We start from the raw sequence: 24,490 nt of genomic DNA on the forward strand, positions 1-24,490 counted from the left end.
GTCAGATCCCTGAGGGGGTGGCGTCCTCTCAAAGGTGCAGAAGTGCACACATGCCAGCTTTAAGTCTTTATTCTTTACATTTTTCAAGTTCACATATATAACTCACAAGCTTCTCAAGTGATCATAATAAAAAAAAAAGTGTTTTACTGGATTTGATTCTTTCTTAGTGTTCAGTGTGTTTTGAGTTTTGATGGCTGCAAACCCCTTCATTGAAGTAATACCACTAAACTGAGGAGCGCCCGAGGACCCCTATCTGCAGAACAGAGAGACTGAGATCCTCCAACGAGCGCAGAATCGTGATCTTCACTAAACTCTCCACCACATCCACCAACCGAGATCCTAACTCACCGATCCCCCCCTGCTCTCTATAAAAAGACTGTGGCACCGCTGCGCGCCTCACTCTGTTGACTAGCCGGGAAACACCTGGCGCCGAGATTTCAGGTTGCGGCTCCTTGATAGGTCGACCCTCCCGTACCCTCGACTCCACGTCCCACTTCATTGCGCTCGCCCGATGTCAATCTCGCCCGTAAAGCCCTCCCCCGAGATATCAAATAGGCCGTGCGGCTCTGTGGATCCTGCACTGCTTGCCCAGACGGCGTCCGCTCCATCCAAACACTGAGTGCGTCTCTGCTGCGGTGCGTTGCGCGCAGGCTGGAGAGAGATGACAAGAGCCCCGCGGAACTGGCCAGACAAACATGGATCTCCGTAAAACGCTGATTTCGGTGCTTTGGATATTATTGCTGAAGTTAGAAGACGATTGTCACGCCGAGGAAGGTATGTTTGAACGTGTTTTGTGTTCTTTAACCCAAACCGGTCTCCGCGGCGGGCAGCGCTGATCGACAGATGTCCGCGGCGGAGACAGTTTGGCGTTTGCGCTCGTCCTGTGAGGAGAAGCAGGTGCAGCTGATGAGGAGAGGGCGCGGAGTTAAACCGGTCTTTAGATGGCTCAAACATGTGAAAGACGAAGGTTTTTTTTTCCCTGGTCTCTAAACGCTGTAGCCTCCAGTGACAGATTTACGCATTTGAGCTCAGTGAACTAAAAGCGTTTCCCCGCTGAATAACGCGAACATGCCCACAGATATGGTTTATTTAGATTGCTAGATCTTTTGTTAACTTTTTTCCCTCAATTTGTACTAAATCTAAAATCGATAACCTGCCGTTCAGTAGATATAATAGCTTATCAAAACCCCGCGCAGCTGCTGATTATTAAAAGGATCCAGCACTGCAGACTGGGAACTCATGACTGATGTGGTCAAGCTGTTTAATGATTTTTGTCAAAAAGTCAGAAAACTGAGTGAAATTCTTCAATTTCTGTCGCCGCACAGCAGAGCCGCTGTTTGCTCCAACATCCAGTTTCTGATTCATCCCTGCAGGAAAAGTCCGTTCCGTTCAGGAAACCGTTCCCGTTCTCAGAAAAAAGGTCCTGGTCTGGCCTCCCAGAGATCTGGACTGTGTTCTGGGCTTTTGTCACGGCATCTTTGTGCAACTGGTTTCTTTGTCTCGTCCTCCTCCAGCAGCCTGCTGCCGTGGCGCGGACGACAGGACGCATTAGGCTGATGCCTTATTGCTTATCCCACTGCGTGCTGCTCTCCTCCGTTTTCCAGCACAGTTCTTCTCTAATAACTGTCCCTGCTGTCAGAGCTGAACAGCTGGACAGCTGTTTCACTTCCTTTGTCTTTCTGTCTGTATTTAATACAGGAATCAGAGCAGGAATGCAGGGGCACAGTGTAGGACTCACTGAGTGGTTCATCAAGATTTAATGCTGATGTGGCATCGGGATTTGGGTTGCTGCTTTGTTTAATTGCCCCCGTGCATCTGCACTGAAGTGTGTCAGAGAGTGAGGGAGCTGCTGTGGTCCAACAGCCTGGCTGCTCGCCACACGTAAATACTTTCTGCACTCACAAGTTAGCCAAGACATTGTAAACCTGTAAGACTTATATCAGCTCAAACTCACAAACAGAGCCAATTGAATGTGTGTGTGTGTGTGTTTCTCACCGGCTGGCTCAGGTGAAGCCGGGGAAGTGATCCTAATCAGTTTTGAGATTGTGAAGTGGAAAAGAACATAATGGCTTCAGACCCCCAGGCTCTTTCGAAAGAAGCACTTTATTGGCAAGGTGCAACAGAGTGGATTCAGATACACACTCATGCATGGGCCAAACACACACACACACACACACATACATCTACAGTATATGGAGTAAAAGTATATAGAAAAGTACATCTGGCACGCTTACACACTTCACGGCCATGCATCATTGACGCACATTACTGCACTGCTGGCGCACGCAACTCCGCATCTAATGCACACGCTCACTTGACACGTACATGTTGCGCTTGCATGCAAGCCTTCTCATGAAACATGCACATGTGTGCACACATGCGTGGAGGGCCCCTTTAGCACACACTATATGAACACACTTGTGCACTCTTTCACTCTCTCTCTCTCTCACACACACACACACACACACACACTTCCTCTCGAGCATTGGATGCAACACTCGCAGACTCATTGCCAGATTGATTTGGTTCCCTGGAATGCTGGGTAGCCAGATTTGGATGCTAGCTTTTGTTTAATTGATGTTGTGACAGCGATTAATTGCTGTGAAAGCAATGTGCTCCTGAAGGCTGCTATTGGCAGCGATTCTTCTCGCTGTTCGTAAGTATTTGGGGAGATAGAGAGAACACTGGGGAGAAATCTCCCTCCTTTTGAATTCTCTGCCGTTATATCCATGTTAATTGAGGCAACTTATCTACCTGTCTACCTGTATTCTGTTACCGTGCGACACTCTGCCGTGAGAGCTGTGTTTTAACAAAGGAAGCGTGAGCGTAAATCTTGCCTGTATTAGGGATTTTGAGAATATCTGTTAAAAACTTCCTATTATATTATATTACAATATTTGCAGCATGTGGCTCTTTGATCACTATTCATGAAATTTCTCTTTTGCAGGCTGCCCTGGTGCCTATTTTAATGCTCTAGTAGCTTTTATTCACAGTTTTACAAGTCCCCTTGTGTTTGTCTTTGCTCTTATTTCATTTCTCATGTGCCAGCAGCGTTTTCCTGTGTTGCAGATATGCAAGACTGCATTTTTTTTTTTGTAGTTCCTGGCTCTTCTCTTCTTTTTGCCCTCTGTTCTTTCCACTGTCCTCTCATCTGTCATCCTCCTCTTCTCCCTCTCCCCTGCTCCCTCTCCGTCCTCTCCCATGCATGCCTCCCGCATCCAGAGCTGACTTAGCGAACACTAATACGAGCGGGTGTCCGCGCTATTCCACACCGGCACCTCACACACAGTCAATCCAGCCACTCCCCCTCCCTTCAGGCCGCTTTTCTCATTCCCCACGCCTCACCGCTAACACACCTTGGCATCTCATCGGGATCTCATTTACTTCCCCTCTCCTCCCTCTCCTCCCCGCTGCATCCATCCATTCTGCAGCAAGCTGAGAGGGCATGGGCTGGGTACAGAACAATAGAGGCAGAGTGATGGAGAGGAGTGGAGTGATTGAGAGCGAGAGAGTCGCAGCGTAACCTGCGGGATCATCCTGTTTGTGCGGCCGGAGCTTTGTTTGATGCCTTGTCTTGTCAGAATGGCCGGGGTGACTTGACTGCTGTGTTCTCGGCAGGTAGTCAGCCTGTTGTTTACCTGCAGCCTTATTACGCCGGTGTGCTTCTGGAACCTTTCGTGTCAAGTGTAATTTCAAATTTACAGCTGACATTTTCCACCGTGATGCTTTGTGATGCAGGGGTAGTTAGAGATAAAGTCACAGTATTTATACTATTAAACATGTCACACCCACAGCTGAAAAGTCTACTATTTTAGAAAACTTTTACAATGTGACAGGTCCCTTTAGTCCTAGAAGTCACCTTTGAAAGGTTTGACATGCTGTGAAGGACTTTGAGAGAGTGTTTTGTTTCTGCATGATTGTAATTCAGTATAGTTTGAATCGGGAGCACGCAATCAATCATTCAATCATTTATATCCACTGCAAATGTTGAGTGTCAGCGCTGAAGGAGTTGGTGGAAGGAATTGCAAAAGTCTCCAACTTTTACGCCGGAGACTGCAGCTTAAATTCCGTCTCAGTGTACCCATTGACCCTGTGTTGGTGTGTGTGTGTGTGGAGTGTGTGTGTGTGTGTGGAGTTTTTGCTGGCAGCTCGGCATACGACTGATCTCCTAACTTACCAGAAACTCTGGAATCATTTGTTTTCCAGCTTCCCTCCTCTTCTTCTCGTCTCTGCAGTGGAGTCAGAAGGTCTTGGCAGAAGCGCATTTTTTTTTTTTTTTCGTTCAAGCTGAAACGTTTTCCACCCGCTCGGTCAAATCTTCACCTCAGTTTGCGCAGCCCAGGAGGATTTTGCTTCCTCTGGCATCTTTTCATGGAGTTTATATGCAAGCCTTCACCTCTAAAATCAACTAGTATTGGCTTTTTTTTCTCTTTTATTTCCCATGATCTTTCTGTAAGCATAACCAGGTGTTTTGGTTGTCTTGGGCACAGTTACACATCCCACAATAACAATCGTTAATGTTAATAAAGCAGTTTTAGCCTACTCACCAAAGTCAGACTGAAAAACAGCCCAATATTTAAGGAAATGTTAAAAATGTTACAACGGTTTTGCAGAATCATCCATTATGAATGTTCTGTCTGACGAATGAGCTTGAAAAGCTATAACTATATCAGACCTATTTTGTAAGTGTTTAAGTGTTATTTCCTTGACAATAGCAGTGATATATCTTTTATTTTAAAAACCTACTACATTAAGATGCAAAGCCTCGGTACTTCTGTTTACTGTTGATTTGAACACAGCATAATCAAAGTAACGATTCATTATTAAGCTCCACTCATATGTCATATGATTACTGAATCACATAATTAGTACTTAGGAGCTATCTGATTGACTAATATTGGGTTTACCAGCAATTGCCAGACTAGCAGTGGAGTAGCTCTCCACCCTCCCAGGCATCAATTGGGACTAATTGCCTGTGATTGATGCAGGCTTATTTCTGCTCTGCTGCCGCTGCCGGGCCCAATGCACCGGTCCATCTTTGGCTGGCAAGGACAGCCTTGGACCTGTGCGTGTTGGAGCAGATGACTGTGACCTCCGTGAGTATGAAAGGTCAGAGTGATTTGTGAAGATGACAGGCGTAGCGGCGCGACATTCTCTCGTCGAGGCCTCAGGGACGCTGTCATTTACGGGAGGGACGAGAGGAGGGCCGACGACGGGAGGGAAGGTGGAGGCACAGGTGCGGCGAAACGATTGAAGGCGGAGGGGAGAGAGAGAGAGGAGTCTCATCTAAAAATATGATGCATTACCAGCAGAGAAAGGAGACGGGGTGTGTCGGGTCGCGGGGTGACGAATAAGGGAGGCTGAGCGAGGAACAGTGGATGAGGGAGTGACAGAAAGAAAATTAGAGGCGAGTATAGGCAAGTGGGGGGGAGCGGGTGATGAGGGAATTGTAAGCTGCCACCACTGCTTTGTTCCACAGCTCTGGCATGTTACATGTAATCAAACAGACCAAGGGTTGCTATAACAAGTCAATGCGGCAGCTTAGCCACATCCTTACTTACCTCCCACTCCACCGAACACATTGACTTAGACTGATAAATGAATTGTGTGTGTAAGAGAGTATGCATGTCTATTGGATCCCAATAGGGTCACCTGATTTCTTTTGTTCAGGGTAAGGACAGTAAGTAAAGCATCGGGCGTATTCTGCTGGATCTGCAAAAATGAGGAAAGGGTGGGAGTGTGTGTGTGGGAGGGAGGGATGTTGGAGAGAGGGAGAAAGAGCAGTCTTTGTGTGTGTGTGTGTGTGTGTGTGTGTGTGTGTGTGTGTGTGTGTGTGTGTGTGCGCGCACATGTGGGAGGGAAAAATGCGGGTTTAGCAGGTGTTTCAGACATGTTGGACAGTGAGGAAGGGGCTCTGTGCAGCTGCCTGTGATAGATGAAGGCACTACGGACTGTGCATCATTTTATTGATGAATCTATGCTGAAACATCTCCTTCAGCTGCTGTGTGTGCGTGTGTGTGTGTGTGTGTGTGCGTGTGCTTCTTATACTTCTGCACATTTACTCACATCTTTGCTTCCCTCTAAGAAAGTGGAAGAAATTTTCTGCACCTTTTTTTCCCGTTTGCTTTCCTTTTCTGAGGAGCGTCCTCACAACGTGCAGCTTTGGGAAGAGTTAAATCAGCATAAACAAACTGCATCCTGTCTGGGTGATTTCAAAGCATCTTAAGCAACTTGTTGTTATGGTGAATTATATTGAAATATGATGAAATGTTATTAATTTGTGCGGGTGATAATTAAATCATTGCAGCAGCAAAAGTAATTAAGCAGTGAAAAGGAAGCTGAGAATATAGGCTGAAATCAGCAATAACAGTGGGAGAGAGAGAAATTAAAATACCATTTATGTAGTAGGATGATGCTCGGCTAGTTGATTAATTAACGCAAAATGAACAATTTTTGTTTAAAATCATTTGTCAAGCAAAAATGTGAAACAGTAACTGGCTTCAGCATTTTTTTCTGTCTTACATCATTGTAAATAGAATGTGTTGGGACTGTTTATAGACATATGCAGAGTATGGCTTGTATTGAAAAGCCCTTGGAGTGGTATTTGCCATAGATTAAACAATTATCTTTTTAATTCAATAATAATGATTCATAATGAAAATGCACAGAGGTAAAATAAGGTTTGTAGTTGTTTATTGTCAGCACGCTCAACATGTTAAGTAGTCTGATTTAATGTTAGTATAACTCAGGTTGGGTTTACTTATTTGAATTTTGGAACCAGAGAACTTTTGCTCAATTTTAGCTTGAAGAGTGGCTGAAACGACTCATCAATCACCAAAATAGCTGCTGATCATTTCCTGTTGATTGATTTATCAATTAATTGAGTCAAAGCTCTTGTTAATCACATTTTTATTTAAGGTTCCAAGGTATATATGCATCCAGGTAACCAGGCAGTCAAGCTCAGCTGCATTATGATCAAACACAAGTGTGTAGCTGCAGGTGTGTATGAGTATGTTTATTCATATAAGGTAGAGAGTGATAATGATCATCTGATGCTGCGTACTATATGTGAAAAGTAGAGGAGAGAGTCTTAAAGATCACAATGACTCATCAACCACAGCTGCTTCAGCAAATGTACTTGTGCTTTCATGCCAGAGCCTTATGTAAACATCTCAAGGGCCTGTTCTCAAAAAGGTTCTTCAAAGGTCATATGCAGAAAAGTCTAATAAAAAACATAACTGGAGAAAATTAAATTGAAAATGTCTCCCACCACCCACACCGCCAGCATCCTGGAGTTAAGACGTATTTTTTGCCTGATTTTTATACGGATGCCTCAAACCCATTATTTATCTTTGCTGCTTTTGTTGGGATACTAATGGATTAGAGGAGTTTTTTTGTTGGCAGGCTTTTCAGTCCTGAGGTGTCTGAAGTTGATGAATGTCACTGGTGTGTATTTGCGTGGAGCTGGAGCTGTGCTCTTGGCAGAAATTTCTGCTCGGGGTGTTTTGCATTGAGAGTAAACACTAACCGCATTAATGCAAGGCTTGATGTGGGTGGGCATGTTGGGAATTGAACTGACAACTCGGCGGAGCTCGGTCCGTCTAACACCCTCACACTCCCAGCTTTTTATTTCATTTGCTTGTTTTCCGATGGTGAAAACATCATCAGCCACTCATTTAGACTTTGGTATGAACAGTAGAATGAACAGATTCATGAGGATGTATTGAGGCAAGCAGCATTTCTAGCTTGTAAGACTATGTTCATTCCATCTGATGGATGCACCTGAAAACTCCACTACCTTAACAGCTCTGGTGGGAAATTTGGCTCTCCAGATCTTGCTTCAGTTGGCCCGTTTTTCTTATTCCTTTGTTCACCTGATCCAGGATCAGTTATTGCAAATTTCATGCACTGAATGACCCTGTGTGACTCTAAAGTGGACTCAAATTTGCTTGCCGTTACACCATTTTGACCATGCACGCTCTAACGCATCAATTTCTTTCTAATCAAGAACTGGCTTTGGGGCTTTTGTGAGTAAAATGCTGGGAAAGGAATCGTAACGTGTGTGCACGTGCGCGTGTGTGTGTGTGGAGGCAGTGTTCTACCACAGGTTAAATGTGTTGCCCTCCCTCTCAGATGTTGGCTTAGAGACCATCAGCCTCAATTGAGCCTGGTTTAGGCAGTCCCATCACACTGTCATGGAGGTGACAGAGGTCCTGGAATGTACAGCAAGACAAACACACACTCTCGCAGTTTGTAGGGAAACACTTGTCCATGTTTTTTCTAAAGAATAACAAACTTGTAGATCAGCACATTGCCTTTTGGCAAGACAGAAATTCAGGAATCGCCTGAAATACCATTCAGTCTTTTCATATAATTGCAAGCTAACTTTAGTATAACTGTAGTGGGTTGCTGGGATTTTGGTGCGCATGTTTCATTTTGAGCTAATATTTGCTAAAATTTTGCATCCCATAGTCTTGAACAAACTAAATTCTCAATGAAATATGAGGTTATAGAGACATTGCGGCTAGTATCAGAGTAGTTTTCTGGACGGATCAAATTTTAAAGACAAAATTATAACCACAAAAAACTTGATGACAGTGAGTTTACCATCGCCTCAAATCCTCAAAATAAAACTACAAAATGCATTGTTTGTAACGGCTGCTTAGGAGCGTTTTCTGATTGGACGCCCTTAATGGCAGGACGACATTATTTATATGAGGCTTTGAAAATTGTTCAAAGACACTGCTGAGAAATAAATAGTTTTTTACAATGACAATGACATGACAATGCTGTAGTTAAGGTTTGGTCAGGGTTCGGCATAAGCATGGCTTTTCACTAAATTTAAGGTTTGTTATCATAGATACAGTAACAACGATGTGGAATAGCCGCGGTCATGTTTAAAACAACGGTGACTGTTGTTAAGAAGGGGGTGGTGGTTTCCAATGTTAAAGTCTGATATTAAGCTGACCGATTCAGCAACCACAACCTCTACAGTAACGTCACCTGACTTCCTCAATCACTCTTGCCATGATTGCTACTCCCGCTTTGTCACTAAAACATAAACTTATCAGTTTGGGGCACTTGAAGAAGACTGTTGCTGCTGTCCAAATAATATTTTCCCCATTTTCCCATTTCAGTATGTTTACATCCATCTTGGAGAAATGCTGTTTGAAGCCTTTCATATTGGCTACAGCTGAGGCAATGTTGTCCAGCAGTCCATATCCACTTACGTAAGAGTTATGTGAGCAGACGAGAGCGGGTTCTCATCTTGTTAAAACATGAGGCGCAGTCCTTTTCACGCGTCCGTGTGCTGGGCTGGCAATATGCTGCACATGTTTTAAATACATACCAGAACCCACATCTACTCAAGCTCCCAGCTTCAAGCACGTGCTGCCTTTCCAGCCAACACACACACACACACACACACACACACGGCACACTCAGAGACCCCACAAACCTCGACAGCTGAACTCCGCCATTAGCTGCCCCTGTTCATCTTGTGCTGTGTCAGTGTCCGCCTCGCTGGCTCTGGCCCGTGAACGCCGCCTCTTAATGTGCTTTTCATGTCTGCTTGTCCTCCTCTGCCATGTTTGATCCGATGACACATGTTCGGAGAACTTTTACTGGTGTGTGTGTGTTGAAGAGGAGGAGGAAAAGACTGCAGCTTACATCAAACATGTTTAGAAATGTACATCTTTCTGTTCTCCCCGTCTTTCTTTTTTGCACCTTTATTATAAATGCTACATCATGCTTCCCCGGTCACATCTCTCTCGACCACCTCCAGCCGCCTCTGATATATGTAGATACGGCAGGGACTGCAATGAAAGTTTAATTCTTTTCTATAGTTTTTGCACATGTATTTTCCAAAGCTGTGTTATGCAACATTTGTGCATTTAGACTGTGAAGAATGGCCCTTCACACATGCTCAGACACAATTGCATGCACTTGCCAATATTCAGAAACGCGCCAGCCATAAAGATACTGAGTCCTCCTCTAATGGCAGCCATATGACAACTTTGGCAATTACTTACTTCGCTGAGCTGAATCAAGCTGCAGCACTTGTTAACATACACGGAGAGAAACAGAGAGACTGAACCCAGGCTGCTGTTTGTATGTGTGGTGCATTCAGGTGCTCGCCTGAAACCTGTGGACATCTGAAAGTCAAGTCTTGGCTGCTGCACAGCATTGCTTTAAAATATTACTCCACTGATTGAGCATTATACTCCACTGTCGGAGAGATGTCGTCTTTTTTGTTTCATGCGCTCTTCTTCCTTCACCAAACCTGCCACCTGTATTACTCAAGATGCATTTTTAGCTTCCAACATTTCAGACAGATATTCTGGCGTGTTATGCTAGTAGCGGCTAAGGCAGCCTGCAGCAGACTTTCCGACGAAATCAGATAAAACTGCTCTTGATCCCAGCAGGGAGGATGGCCACACACTGACTAGACAGCCAGACCTACATACCAACTTGTTAATAAATGAAGGACTCTGATATTTATGCTTTTTGAGCATTTTTTTTATTATATTAATTCTTACAACAAATGGGTTCCTTGTCATTTCTGTTCCATGTTTCTTTAACAGTTTGCCCCACTCAAAAAAAGCTAAAATGTATTTAGAATAAAGCCTATGGCAATTCATAGAGATAGGAGATATAATATCCAGTGGAATCTGTTATCTTAAGCTCAGAGTTGTATACACATAAACATGGATGAGGATGATTCACACGTGTGCATCAGGTGGACGGACACGCGCTGTTCTCTGCTCACCGCCTGCTGCCCAGCAGTTGTGCGTCGTCCTCGTCTTTGCTCGCGATCCCTCCTTCCGTCTCTGCTCTGCGGTGGTAATGACCGTCGTGTTAGAAATGTGTCCGGCTGGGCCTCGTAAACCATTACCCCCGTGCCTAGGAAACCCCATTAATCTTTCTGAGAGGCGTTTGACCTTTCAAACTCATTAACCACAGCCGGTGTGCAGACAGACGTGAATGCACACACACGAACCGCAGACGCACTCCTCCTCCTTCCTCTCTCTCTCTCTCGCGCAAACAAACAGCGTGGGCACACATGCAGGAGATCTTTGGCAAACCGGCTAATGCGCGCGCGCGCGCACACACACACACACAGGTGAGGTTTGAACGCACCGATGTGTGTCCGACTGCCAATATCGCCTTCACCAGCTTGCCATCGTAGTCGCTCTCTCTCTCTTTTGTCTCTCCTCGCCTGTCCTCCTCTTCCCCTCGCCTCCTCGCCGTGTGGGTTTGGTCAGTGACCTGGAAAATTGCCCGACCTTTTAATGCGCAGCTTCCTTGGTGATGAATAAATACATAAATCGCACGGCTCCAGCTCAGTCACTTTAATGATAACCCCTCCCCACCCCGAGCCTTACCCTCCCGTACACCTCATCACACCCAGTCATCTTGACCCACTCCACAGCGACACGGAAGAGGAAAGCAGGGTGTCTTTGAAGTGATAGCCCCCCGCGGAGAAGACTATCCATAATGAAGGGGTGTTAGTGACTGGGCTGAGGGCGAGAGCGTGTGAGTGCGAGCAGCGTAGATGGCATAGGATGTAATGGCGTGAGTGGCCGAGGCAGGTTAACACGCCAGCATGGGTCCTGCTCTTCTCAGTTTATCAGACGGCGAGGGCGGGAGTGAGAGAGCTTTGTAGGTGCCAGAGGATGTAATGTGGCAAGTGGCAAGGAAGGTTAACATAGCAGCATGGGACCTGATCTGCTCAGTTTATCAAAAGTGCAAGGGGGAGCAGAACAGGCTGTAAAAGGCTAAGTGGTGGGGTGGGAATGGATGAAACTTATTCTGCTCAGTTTACTGTCAGTCCAAATGAGGGAGGCGACGAGGAAATGAGGCATTGAGAGACTATGGGGGCAGTTGAGAAGAAAAAAAGAGACCGAGAGAGAATAAAAAGGACATGGTAAGAAAAATGTATTTGAGAGTATGCAGAGGTGGTGAGGAAGGCGGTGCAATGGCCGGCAATTTTGGCACAAGCCTCACCTGTTTTGGATTCATTCAACAAAACTCTTCAGTGCAAACCCGAAGCACAAAGCCTGTATTTTAACGTCAGGACATATATTTGGAATATCTGGAATTGAGTGAGTTTTCTCCTCACCAAAACGCATCGCGTATGACGAGATGAGTTGAGTGCTTTTTACTCCTCACAGAACGTTTTGCAAGCGCGTCTGCGTCCATGTGAGCGTTCGCGGTACAAACAAAACGGGGACCTTGAGAAAACACTGCTTCAAAGCGTAACTAATGGTCAACAGCCCCACAGGGGACAACACCAACCAGAACTATCGCCCCATTTTAACTGCCACACAGTCACCCTGTTAATTAAAGCCACGTGAAGCAGAAAGCAGTCGACAAACTCAAAGCAGAGAGCTCAAGTAAAATATACCCGTTTGTGGCGTAGTGTCTCACCCTCTTCGTCAGTAACCTCTTCATGTTGGCTTTTTTGATTGTATTGATAACCTCATTGCTTATTGGAACTGTACAGGCCGATGTGTGCTGCCTGTTTTTGTCTTCACGTGTAATCGCATGCTGTGTACACTGTTCCTGTCGGCTGTGTGTTCACACTCTTGGATGTAAATGTACAGGCAATAAGTACATTTCTGTGTGTGTGTGTTTGTATGTGCTTCTTTGTGCGTCTGGTCGTGATTGCAATCAGAGTGTCATCAGCGCAGGATGGGTGGGTGGAGTGTGCTCCTGTTGTTTCTCAGCTTCCCCTCAGCTATAAATGTAAATGAAAAAGTCAACTAGTCTGCCAGCCAATCAGTGCGCCAGTCAGTCAGTCAGTCAGTCAGTCAGTTAACCAGCTGGCTGGACCACCAGCCATTTAGTCATGTGATCTGGCAACCAAGCAACCACCAAGACAGCCAGGAGTTTCCCACTTAACTCGGGCGGGCCACCGAGGAATATGAACGACCACCAAAGTAGATTTGGCAACTTGTTTTACTATTTTTTGGATTTTATTTTATTTTTTATCCGTCCACAATCGTTTGGTAATGGACAGTCTCCCCTGGAAACACAGACAGGGAGACATGTTCTCAGGGATTACAGCCCTCCTGTAAATGAACTGATTGTGCTGTGACCTCTCCTGTTTAACGTAGGCCTTCTTATTCCGTTGTTGTCATTCAGTACCACATTGGTTTTGATGGGCTGTCATTCTGTGGAGAGCGCTGCATTCAGCTGATAATCAAGTCAGCCAGATGCCCATTGCCATTTTGTCTTCTGGTCAGTCGGCCAGCCAGCCAATCAAAGAGCATGGCATTTGATTAATCAGTGGTTTCAGAGAGCAGCCAGTGATTGTCTGTCAACAAAACAGCGAGAACACCGAAGGCATTTGTTCCTGTGCTGTGTCGACAGTAGGTTAATACAGTGAGATCTCACTGAACTCCAATCATGTCGCTCTGAACCTACACGATGCATAATCACGCCTAAAGCATCAATCAGTCTCACTGCCTCGTCAAAGGAGGAAAACATTGCTCCTCAGGCAAAATACAGATTCAGCACAGCAAGTCAGTCTTGCTTGTTTTGCACCACAGGTGCCAGAACCAGCACTACAGTAAGACTGCAGAGGCTTTATTTGCTAAGAAAATATGCAAATCGGGTTGTAGCACCAGCAGCCATCAGAAGAGCACTGCACAAGCAAAACAAAAAGTGAAAACGGAAAAATCTTCACCAACTGTTGCAAGTAGAAATTGTGTGCCTCAGCTGGAAGACTAATCCACAGTCTGGCATCCAGCACCCCAAAGCACCCTTTCTAACTGGGGCATCCTGTGATCTGATTTGAGATTCTGGGATGGAAAACCTTCTCCTCTGACTTACTGGTCATGATGTTCATGTCTCAGAGAAAACATTGCAGCCATTCCGCAAAATAAACAGAACAAATCAAGTCAATGACCTTTAGCATCGGAAAAATAAGATCTGCTCTAAAAATCACACCTTTGTAAGAGTTCTTGGAAACATTCTGAAGTCAAATTGAAGCCTTCAGAGAGTAGTTGTGTAAAAAAAAGCAGTTCTGCTGTCAGAAATCAGCTATTTCTTCATGATAGTTAGCCTGTTTTACACTGTATGTGCAAGCTCACTATACTGCGGACCACAACTAAACATGTACTGGATAAAAAAGCTGCGTGAAGCAACTTTTGACCACTAGGGGGCCGAGAGACTCCGGCGCAGTGTCGGAGACAAGCATGCTTACATTTTTTCGACTGATAAAAATTGGCATGGCTAACATGTTAGCAGATAGTTGCCTCCTTAAACACCCAGACATGAGCAGCATTATCATCTTGTTGAGGTTGTGTTAAGTCCAGTGGCTACAGCTGTGCGTATATGTGGTGGCGGGTTAGCTAAAGCCGCTTGATTCAAGCATTCAGTGTATCTGCCAGCTGGAAAACCAAAACAGTCAGCTGAAAGAGTCTAAACGCCAAGAGCTGCATACTTGGGTGTAAATTCTTGGCAGGTCTTTTCACATTACTCAGAGTGAGTTAATAACGATTAATGATCTAATAATCTAGTTTCTGGGTTACTATCTCTTCCTCGCTCTTTCCTTTTCGCCTGCTTTCTCTCTCTTTCTGTGTCTTTTTTGACGAGACAGGGAGGCATTTACATTAATGTAATTTGAAAGTCAATGGCATGAAACAGGATTGCCTTTTATACTCCCCATCAGGCCTGCATTAATGCTGGATTGGCTTTGTGCGTACCGCTAGCACACGCTGAGTGAATTACAATGTCGCGTTGTGCTGTGCCTCAGGAGTGTACATGCACGCTTTGTGATACACACATACATTAACGCCATGAGCACATACTCCGTTTCTGGTTTGGAGTGTAAATGCGACATGCAGTCATAAGAAAAATGAATGTTTGATAAAAAAATATTGAAAAGCTTTTCTTTTCCTCTGCAGCTTAAGCTCTATTACACGGTTTTTCTGTATCTCCCCTTGGTCCAGCCTGTAGCTAAATGCTAGCTATGGTTATTACAGCTCTGCTGAGAGGGACTAAGTGTACAATGGTGTGTGTCTGTGTGTGTGTGTGTGTGTTTTAGCAGGAATTGGTCTACGTTCTGTAATTGGTTTGCCCTCACATTTAATACATTTGTCGTGTGTGGTTGGTGTGTCTCAGCTCTCTTTCTGTGTGTATGCATGGGTGTGTGTGTTGGGTGCACCTTCCATGGATGAATTGATTTTAATGGGGTTACCAAAGGTTATTACGAGGGTGATAGTGATGTAGGCGGTTCCTCCCATTTCTGTTGTGTGTTTCCGTGGCGTTCTTGTTTCTGTACTTGCTGCCTGAAACGTGCAGTTTTTGCACTTGAATTTGCATGCGAACACATCGCAAGAAAACCGTTTTGTGTTGTTTGTTCTGTGAAGTCATTCACTGCACTTTTGTGCACGGCTTTTGTTTTTCTCGTCCTTTCAGAGGGGATTATGCATGCGTTAATTAATGCCCGCGCAGGCAAGTCGTCTCTATGTGCATACGTCTCTGTGGTGACGCATGCTGGAGTGGTCAGATGGTCCGACTGGTATGGAGCTGAGGTGACCGGGATACTCTCTCCAGGGCAGATGGGAAGGGATGCTTTTGCGCAGGAAGTGGCAGAATAAAGTGCCTTCCTGCCTCTCGTCCTTTTTCTCACTCACTCTGTCACTCGCTCTCAATTGCTCTTTCCATCTGTCTCTCCCTCCCTCATTCTCTCATTCTCTTTCACGTTCTCCATCTATCTCACTCACACAATTGAACTTGGCAGTGTTTCAGGGATTGAGTGGCTCCAGTTAATGGCGAATTACCTGCCTCTCTGAAGTCTTGAGTCTGTGAGTGTGTGTGTGTGAGAGAGAGAGAGAGAGAGAGAGAGAGAGAGAGAGTGTGTGTGTTGTTGGAAGCTGGGTAAAGTAATGGACTTTGCTGGAAGGTCATTTGAAGGAGCCTGCCACTAAATCACTAAACGCCACTAAAGCATTCAATGAAGCCTATTCATTGGTCGGGATCGTGTGGATTTACATGTGAATGTAAATTGGTTACCAGTTCGAGGAGTGTAATTGTTTTCCAGCGCATAGACTGCAGCGCTGGCACTCGGCTTTCGCTACCGAAGCCAAGAGCAACCTTCAACCTCCATACGTTTTGTTTGTTTATACAGTGCAGTCGAGGCGTGTGATGCGTGTCCTTGTAGGAACTTGGGGGGGCAGTGGGTGTTGATAATGATGAAGAGTGGCGGCACCACTCAGACATATGACTCAGATCGCTCCACAGAAGACTTTGAGTCAGTTTAAAAGCTAACCGTTGTTGAGCCAAGTTACCTGAGAGCAGTTTTCTTCTAGCACTGTCTCGGAAGTAGTTGCAAAGAAACAGTTTCTTTAAGGTGGGAATCCAGGAAGTCCAGCACAGATTAAAGCGAGTGGCCGGTGATGAGTTGGAAGAGTCGAGCTTGAGCTGGTTTCATGTCTTTAATGTGAAGAGCAGTCTGACCACAGCTTAAACAGGGAGTGCAAAACATGCAGAATCATCCACTTCCTGTTTAGACTACCATAATAAAATAAGATTGCCTTTCTCCTGAGTTTTCTCTTCTTCTTTGTTACCTGCTGTCCCTTTTTTCTTCACTTCTTCTTCTCCCCTTTGCTCTGCCATTCTCTTCGCATCTCGCCAAGCCTGCTCTGGGACTGAAACAGCAGAGAGTCAAAGTTAATCGTGAATAAATTACCATGTCCTTGTAAACACAAGTCCTCCGTGTCTGTCGCTCTTCTCCATCCTCTGAAAATCTTTGAAGGCGTGTGCGAGGGCAAAGGAAAGTCACGTATCCTCGTTTACGGCACACGTGTGACACGCCTACGGATGCCGCCGCCTCAGCAGTCGCTTTCGTTTCGCCTTTCCACTCTTCCTACGTACGTACACACACACGGACATGTACGCAGCATGAGGGCACGGGGAACGCTTTTAGCCGCCCACCCTCTGAGAACGGAGGCTGATGAAAAATTCAGCTCGGTTAGCCAAAGAGTGGCTTAAAGGAAAGACTGTTGGGTTTAATTCTCCGTCGTCTCTTTCTGTCTGCCTGTCTGTCATTTTCTGTCATTTTCTGTCTGGTTGTCACTCACTCCCCTCTCATTTTCTCTTTGTTTCACATTTCCACTCATTTTCTCTGTCCATTCTTGTCCTCTCCTGTCCTCGCATGGTTAAAACACTTACACTGATAACTGGAAATGGCTTGTGAGTGAAACAGTGTGAGCGCTGGTCACTGGGCAGCATTTTGTGGTCAACATTTGCCCTTCTCTTGGCTTGAACTACAAACCTTCTGCTCACTGAGACCATGTGACCACAGCGGTTGAATATGTTTCTGACCCGTGACTTGGAAAGGTTTGAATTCATATGGTGAATGTGAACCCAAAGCTGTTTCTGGCCCTTTTTTTTTTTTGCCCCTTGTCACATTTATTCTCATTTTTCACTACGATGTAGAAGTCTTGCACCTCTGTGGGAACAGCACAGTCTATATATGCAACGTCTTCCAAGTGTTCCCAACATTGGAAAAAAATTGGAGCATCCATGTGCTTCTTATATATTTATATATATTATAAGATTTGCATTTTTTCACAAGCAGTCTCTCTCTAAAAAGTCGACTTTTCTCTGAATTGATTGTAGGTGACAACATTGGCAACATTTTATGGAATAAAGTGGTCTTGATGAAAATCTGACACTTCCTGTTTTTACAGTTTCTGGTGACGATAAATGGTGTAATTTTGGCTATTTGTTTAAAGAAACATGCCTTTTAAACCCGCCGGAGATCCGTGGGGTTGAGAGGGTTAAACACTTTGTGCTCAAAAAAGCTTATTTATGCCGGTTTGTGAAATTGTAAAATGGCTCATGATGCTTCTAAATTTCCTCTCTGTGATCGGCTCTTTGATGCAACGTGCAGAAATGAAGTTGAATCTTTGACTCCTGTGGGTGGACTTTTCTGTCACAGCTCGTCAAATGGAAAACTCTCATCATCTTTCTGCTTTACATTGTTTTCCTGATATCCTGTTTTAAGAATGTTTTGGTATTCTTTAGTAAAGTTCATCGTGTCGAAGCCCGTTGAAGGTCTGGCGAAATTGCAGGCGGACAAGGGCACGAGGAAAGGCGGCGAGGATGACGATTGAAATGCAGCCCGGAGAGGACAATACTGAATCTAATCTGTTTATACAACCTCACCTCCAGTCTCCCTCCTGTCTCCTCTCATTTCAAACTTGACAAACAAACAAATACGCACACTTGTGCATAAACGCACACAGACACACAAGACGCACACGCACCCACACACACACGCAGACACACACACACACATCCACTTTATGAAAGAAACAGAGGTCCTTCGCTTATCTCGCAGGTGAAATCTGGAAAAATGGAAGTGTTGCATTTGCATTTTAATTTGCCCTCAATCAGGCATTGTGTTTGGTGTTGCAGTGAAATTGCCTGGTGTTTGCACCTCGTCCCTATTTATAGGGGCTCCATGAGAGACGGGCCCTAAATTCAAATCTGCCTGCCATCACAGTGTATGGAGATGAGGCTTCCTCTCTCTCTTTTTTTCTTTGTCTTGTGCTCTCTCTCCTCCTCTGTCACTCACGCTCTGCGTGTTTGCCCGTCTCCATCTTTCTTCATTTTTTCATCGCTCTACCTCCATCTTTAATTATTTCTCCCTACTTCTTTACCATACACCTCTGTTTTTTTTCCTCCGCTTCCATTGCTCCCTCCACCTTCCGCCCCACCTGTTTCTCATTGCTTGAAGAGCGAATGCACAGATTTCATTAGCGATGCCGTGTGCCACGTTGCTCGGCTCTGAAGGGCTCCAGCAGTCATGGAATCACGACCCTGCTCTGCCCTCATCATCTGTCATCCCATCCCGCTTCCCCCCACCGACACCTCTGTCCCCCCTTTTGATATTTCCCGCCCTCCCTCCATCCGTTCTTTCCGCTCTACTCGTCTATAACATGGCCATAAGCTGTCTGTGGTGGATGAAGGACCTCCTTCACACAGCTAAATGCTCCGTGGAGTCCAGAGCAGTGGAAGTTTAACCCAATAGTGACCGCAAACTCCAATACAGGCGCGCTGTAAATGGTGTTTCCACAGGTTATCTGCAGTAATTTGATAGCAAACACAACGTACAACAGAGTAAAGCGTGTTTGTGAAATTGCTGCTGTGAATGATCTCAACCTCACGGCGTTCTGGATGTGTCCTCATCCATTTTGCTTTAAAAACTCATACACGAACATGACACAGCGCCTGAGGTTTTCTCCTCGTATCAAAACCCTTTCTAGCCATCTGTGTAAGGCGCTAAAAGCACCTCACGATTAAAAGCCTCAATCAATCCATCATCCATGATTTGCACACGAGGGTACAAAACGCCTGAAGGCTTTCTGCTTGTAAAACGAGGTGTGCATACATCTGATCAAATCCCCCTACAAGCCACTTCAGGTGCTCCGATTGGTTCCCGTGCCACTCGTGCCGTTTGGAGGCGCCCCCTCGGTCGATAGGCTGAGACCTCCAGGGACACGACCTTTGAGCTGTGCACTGGACGCTGCGATTGTTTGGTACACGGTGTCAGGGAGGACTTTAGAGGTCAAGACAGATGACCTTTCCCCTTTAACCCTCAGGGATCAGTAAGTCAGCCGCGGGGGGCTCGGCACTATCGGTATGGAAGTGCGTGTGTGTCCGTGCGGGGACGTTCGTGGTGAGGAAAAGCGTGTGTGTGTTTAAAATGTAGTGGGGCAGAAAGACGTAAATGTGCTGGTGGCTTTAGCCTGCAGTTTGTGGGGCTGTTTACTGCTGCTGTGCTGATAACCATTTCCATTCAAACGTCTCTGAGTTAAGTGGTGTCAGATGTTAATTGACAAGAATGTTTACCAGCAAGTCTTCAAGATTAAATGAGAAAACACCCCATTTTTCAGTCCTCTAGAGTGACTGAACAATGGGCAAGGTTGTGTTTTGGGTCAAAAAAGGGACTTTGTTAAGGTTAAGGAACCATCGTGGTTGAGGTTAAATGGCAATGCTTGCTAATAAACTGGTAAAGAAGAGAAGAGACCTCAAATATTTGACTTAATGTAAATAAATGTTACTTTTATTGGATGAAATGTAAAATAAAGCCTAAAAATCTACGTCAAATCTCAGTTTCACTCAGTAGCTCCAGTGCTCTCTGTGGAAAAGTTGACCAGTCAACAAAACCGAGGCTTTAACGTCAAATAAAACATGCAAAGTTAGTTTATACTAATGGTGTTCAACATTACTCCTTCTGAATATCCCATAATACTGTAGATGACAGAATTAAGTTGGGAAAAAAACATCCTTGCTATCTATAACTGTGGTGTCTTTTTAACAGGCTAGCGTCTGTGCCCCGTTAGTCAGGGATAATTATGAAAATGCTGTTATTCAGCCAATAGTGTACATGTGTGTGTATTAGCGGCGTGATCAGTGCGAGCTGAGTCATGTTGATGAACTATAATTACCTAAGACCCCATCTGCAGGCTTTAGCACTCAACATGTTGCTTCTCTTGCTCACTACATGTCTGTCTTCGGGATCCGACGTTGGCTCGATTCCCACACACGTCCACGCATTTGTGAACGAACGAACGCAGTCCCGCATCTGTCCTCTGAGTTACACGAGCATGTGTGCGTGACACATGTTTCCGCGGTGACTCGCCGAAGTGGATGTGAACGGCGGCTGAGCGCCGCAGCAAAGATGTCAGGGAAAATGTGAGTCTCGGCGTGAGCAGATTGCTGTGTACGTATAGTAATGACATAACAGATTAGTATTGGTAATCCAGAAGGCGTTCGTGTGAGTTAGTCATTTTCTATCATAATGAGCCAGCGCTAATCATCCCCAACATAACGAGCTTTGTTCTCCAGCGTTTTTGGCTCTCTTGCCGTCGTCGGGGGGGAGGCGAGGTTGTTTTTGGTTTCCTTCTGCATCCATTAGTCACAACAAATGCAAATAGACAAGAAAAAATTACAACCAGCTTTTTCAGAACATTTTTGTTTGCAAAGTACAGACCTGTAGCTCAGGGTCATTTTCATTCTCAAATGATCTGCCATCCTTTTTTTTTTTTTTTTAATAATTGATGAATTACTCGCTCTATGGAATAGCAGAAACCAGGAAAAGAAAATGGCTCCTCTCCGTGTTCCAGAGTCATCGCGTCTCGATTTGCCTGCTCCATCAGTCCAGACTCCAGCGATATTAACGTTTATGAAGGACCAAGAAAAGCAGCATATCCTCACATTCAAGAACTTGCAACCTTCAGCTGTTTGGCACATTGGCCTTCACAGTTAATCAATTATCAAAAGTGTTGCAGAATAACTTTGATAAATTTTGATTTTATTGCAGCACTCCATCAAATAAATATTTTTACTTGAACTATTTGATATGTTTGGAGAATAAAGCATCGGAAAATTGACTTGCATCACTTTAACCCCCCCCTATTTATCGTTTATATATTGGCCACCAATAAGTGGAGGCTGCTATACAAACAGATAATGAATGACAATGTAATAAAACATGTCATCACATGTATGTTATGTATGTACTAAACTATTCACAAATGTCCTTTTCTCTTTAGAACTGCATTATAGTGTTATAAATCATTTATTACATGTTTATGTACTGCTTAGAAATGCTAAACAGGCACATGCTAGTCTGCTGATTTGACATTTTTGCCAGGAAGTGAGAGTGAAGCGAGGGGAAGTGAGGGGAGTGACAACATGCTGGAGTTCCGCAGCAAACATTCCCAGCTGGATTTGGTCTGGGGACGTGGAAGTCACATGGCGTCTGTCCTGGACAACCAGGCCACTGGTTTCTGTGACACACACCGTTTTGTCAGAGCCAGACACAGATGAATACCTGCCCCCACCGCAAAGTCCCAAACCCACTCTGACAGGCAACAAACTGATCATTTAAAATGACAAGCTGAGGAAAGACATCCTTGTTTCCTGGGGTGTTCTCTCACCACCCGGTCCTCCCCGTGAAACCAGCAGCCTCGGGCATTAGCGCCCAGGGAAGTGTAGTAGCGACGGCAGTGGCAGCCCCGTGTTAACTGTTAGAGGAAAACAAGTAATTAGCCTTGATAATTAAATCCTCCAGTCAGCCAGCCAGCCAGCCCGCGCTGTGGAACCAGTCCTGCTTCTCTGTCCATTTACATAAACAGTACAATTGCTCTGTTAAAAAATGAGGAATTAGCAGATTAATTCTGTTGTATTATCTGCCCGGCGATAAACAAATAAACAACTGGCCGTGGAGGAATGAAATGGGATAATGGCTGGTGGGAGGAGGAGGAGGAGGAGGAGGAGGAGGGTGGGGAAGAGTGGTACAAATGAGGATCATAAGCTGGCTGTGCCCTCTCACAGGACCGGAAAGATTTTGTTAATTTGTGTTCTCGTCTCTGCCCCAGTGTGTTTGCAACTTTGCTGTTTACAAGGTGTGTCAGCTCATCTGTGTGTGTGAATGTGTGTGTGTGCACATAAGCATATTTCAAACCAAACTATCAGCGTGTCATTGCCTGTTTTTGCATTCTGTCCTATTGGGTTCCCGTTTACCCGGGGGGATGGGGGGGTCCATCAGTAAGGGAAGTGCTCTTTGTCTCTCATTAGAGCAGCTCTTTGATTTCATTAATTACTGACCTACTGCTGCTGCTGCCGCCGCCGTTTGGAACAATCTGGCATTCTAACCACTCACAGTGTACCACCGCTGCTCCACTCCGCATTATTTATTTATCGCCTCGGCTTGATAATTAATAACTATGATTTCCCAAGGAGTCCTCCTTGGTGTGTCCGTGTGTGTGCTTATCAAGAATGGATCACTTGCTCGGGAGCTTCGCTGTTGCTACAGTTTCTGCCACTTCTTCTTCGGCGCGGTGCAGGATTTCGCCGTTTCTTCTCGTGTCTTTGTATCAGAGCGAGTGCAGCAGGTCTCTCGCGGAGCAGCCGTGTCGATTTTTCTGATGAGCTCCCATCTGATGTGAATCAAATATCACCAGCTGCACAACCAGATCATTAAGGGGTTGAAACGAGCTCAATGGCACTCCTCTACTACAGAAACTTTTTAAAGGTAAAAACTAGCTGCGCACTCCTCACACACACACCCTTTGACAGGTGAACTCAGCTCATGACTCACTTTTCTTGGTTTTTCTGGTCTTATCTCCACATTTCTCACGATTCTTCCACTGGCACGCACAGCAGTCAAGATCAACACCTGGACAGCCGCACAGTTCTGGACAGGTTTCCTTGCCTCAGAATTAAACAAATAATGTTTTTATCTGCCCTCCCTAATGACACATGTAGTTTAATCTTTTTCTAATCCGACATCCTCCAACTGGTTTCTGATGCCGCTTGATTAGGTTTGGGAACAGTCAGGATCCTGTTTAAGAGTTTAAAGGTGTCTGGATCAAAGTTCTGTAGATCCAGCTATCCACCCCTCCTCTTTGTTTCTGTTGGTTCTGTGTTATCTCATGTCAGTCTCTGTCTACTTGATCTAACCCATGTTCTCTTTCTGTCCCTGTTGCTCTTCGCTCCTCTTCCATTGTTTTTTGTGCCATTTATGCTGGAACCTGTCAGAATGGACAGGCGGCCTGTTTTTCTGGCCTATTGACTGCTACGACCGGGCCATCTTTTCTTCTCCGGCTCTCCTCCCTGTCCCTGCCCTGCAGAGCTAGTTATGGAGCCTATTGACTGATCGGCTGTCGGCCCCATCGATCCCCAAGGTCGCACTGCTGGCTATTGACGAATGGTCCTACAATGCCCTCCCTCTCTCCCTCCATCATCCTATCGCTCTGCTTCTTTACCTCTCTTGTATTTTCTCTCCTCTCTATCCGCCTTGCTTAATTTGTCACTCACCTCATTTCATCTCCAGCCCCCCCACCCCCTCTTCCTGCACTTCCCGCATTCATCCACCCGTCCGTCCACCCATTCTTCTTTCCCTCCATCTCTTCTGCGTCCGTTGTCGCGATCGTTCATCGATGCAGCAGAGATCGATGCAGAGGATAATGGGCGCCGGGCCCGCGGGGAGCTGGCAGCGGCCGCGTGGGTACACGGACGCGGTGCTCACACGGCTCAAATGATGGGACGAGGGAGTAAAGATGAATTGACGGCGGGCGAAGTGAGGGTTGCGTCGCTCTAGGTACAAGAAGAGGAAGAGAGGGGAACGCAGAGACAGATAGAGGCAGTATCAAAGAGGAGAGGTGGGGTGAGGAGTGTGTGCCTGAGGGCAGCTGTGAGACATGTGGGGTGGGACGAGAGAGAGAGCGGAGTGCTGACTTTATTTTGTCGACTTTGTCACTGAATTACATAGAAGTGGCAAAAAGAACTTGGTCCAGAGCTAGAATATATCACTCATTTTATAAAATATTGAGTATTTATTAACGAATATCAAGCACTTTTATAAATCTTAAAGGATTAATTCACCTAAATCACAAAAAGCCATTATTCTACCTTATCTCTGTGGGTATCTAGCCATTTTTACGCTTTTTCTGTTGAGATTTTG

At 45.4% G+C, this 24,490-nt stretch overlaps 1 protein-coding gene across 1 annotated transcript in view; it reads left to right on the forward strand.

Moving 5' to 3' along the window:
- Positions 1-668: 668 nt before the first annotated feature.
- LOC121620132 (ephrin type-A receptor 7-like) overlaps positions 669-24,490 on the forward strand; it is a 148,823-nt gene continuing 125,001 nt past the window's right edge. Inside the window, exon 1 of the mRNA XM_041956083.1 lies at positions 669-774. Within this exon, the coding sequence (XP_041812017.1) occupies positions 696-774 (79 nt within the window). The 5' untranslated portion in view covers positions 669-695. The remainder of the gene's footprint in view (positions 775-24,490) is intronic.

Source organism: Chelmon rostratus, chromosome 16 (genome assembly GCF_017976325.1).
Source record: "Chelmon rostratus isolate fCheRos1 chromosome 16, fCheRos1.pri, whole genome shotgun sequence".
Classification (NCBI taxonomy): domain Eukaryota; kingdom Metazoa; phylum Chordata; class Actinopteri; order Chaetodontiformes; family Chaetodontidae; genus Chelmon; species Chelmon rostratus.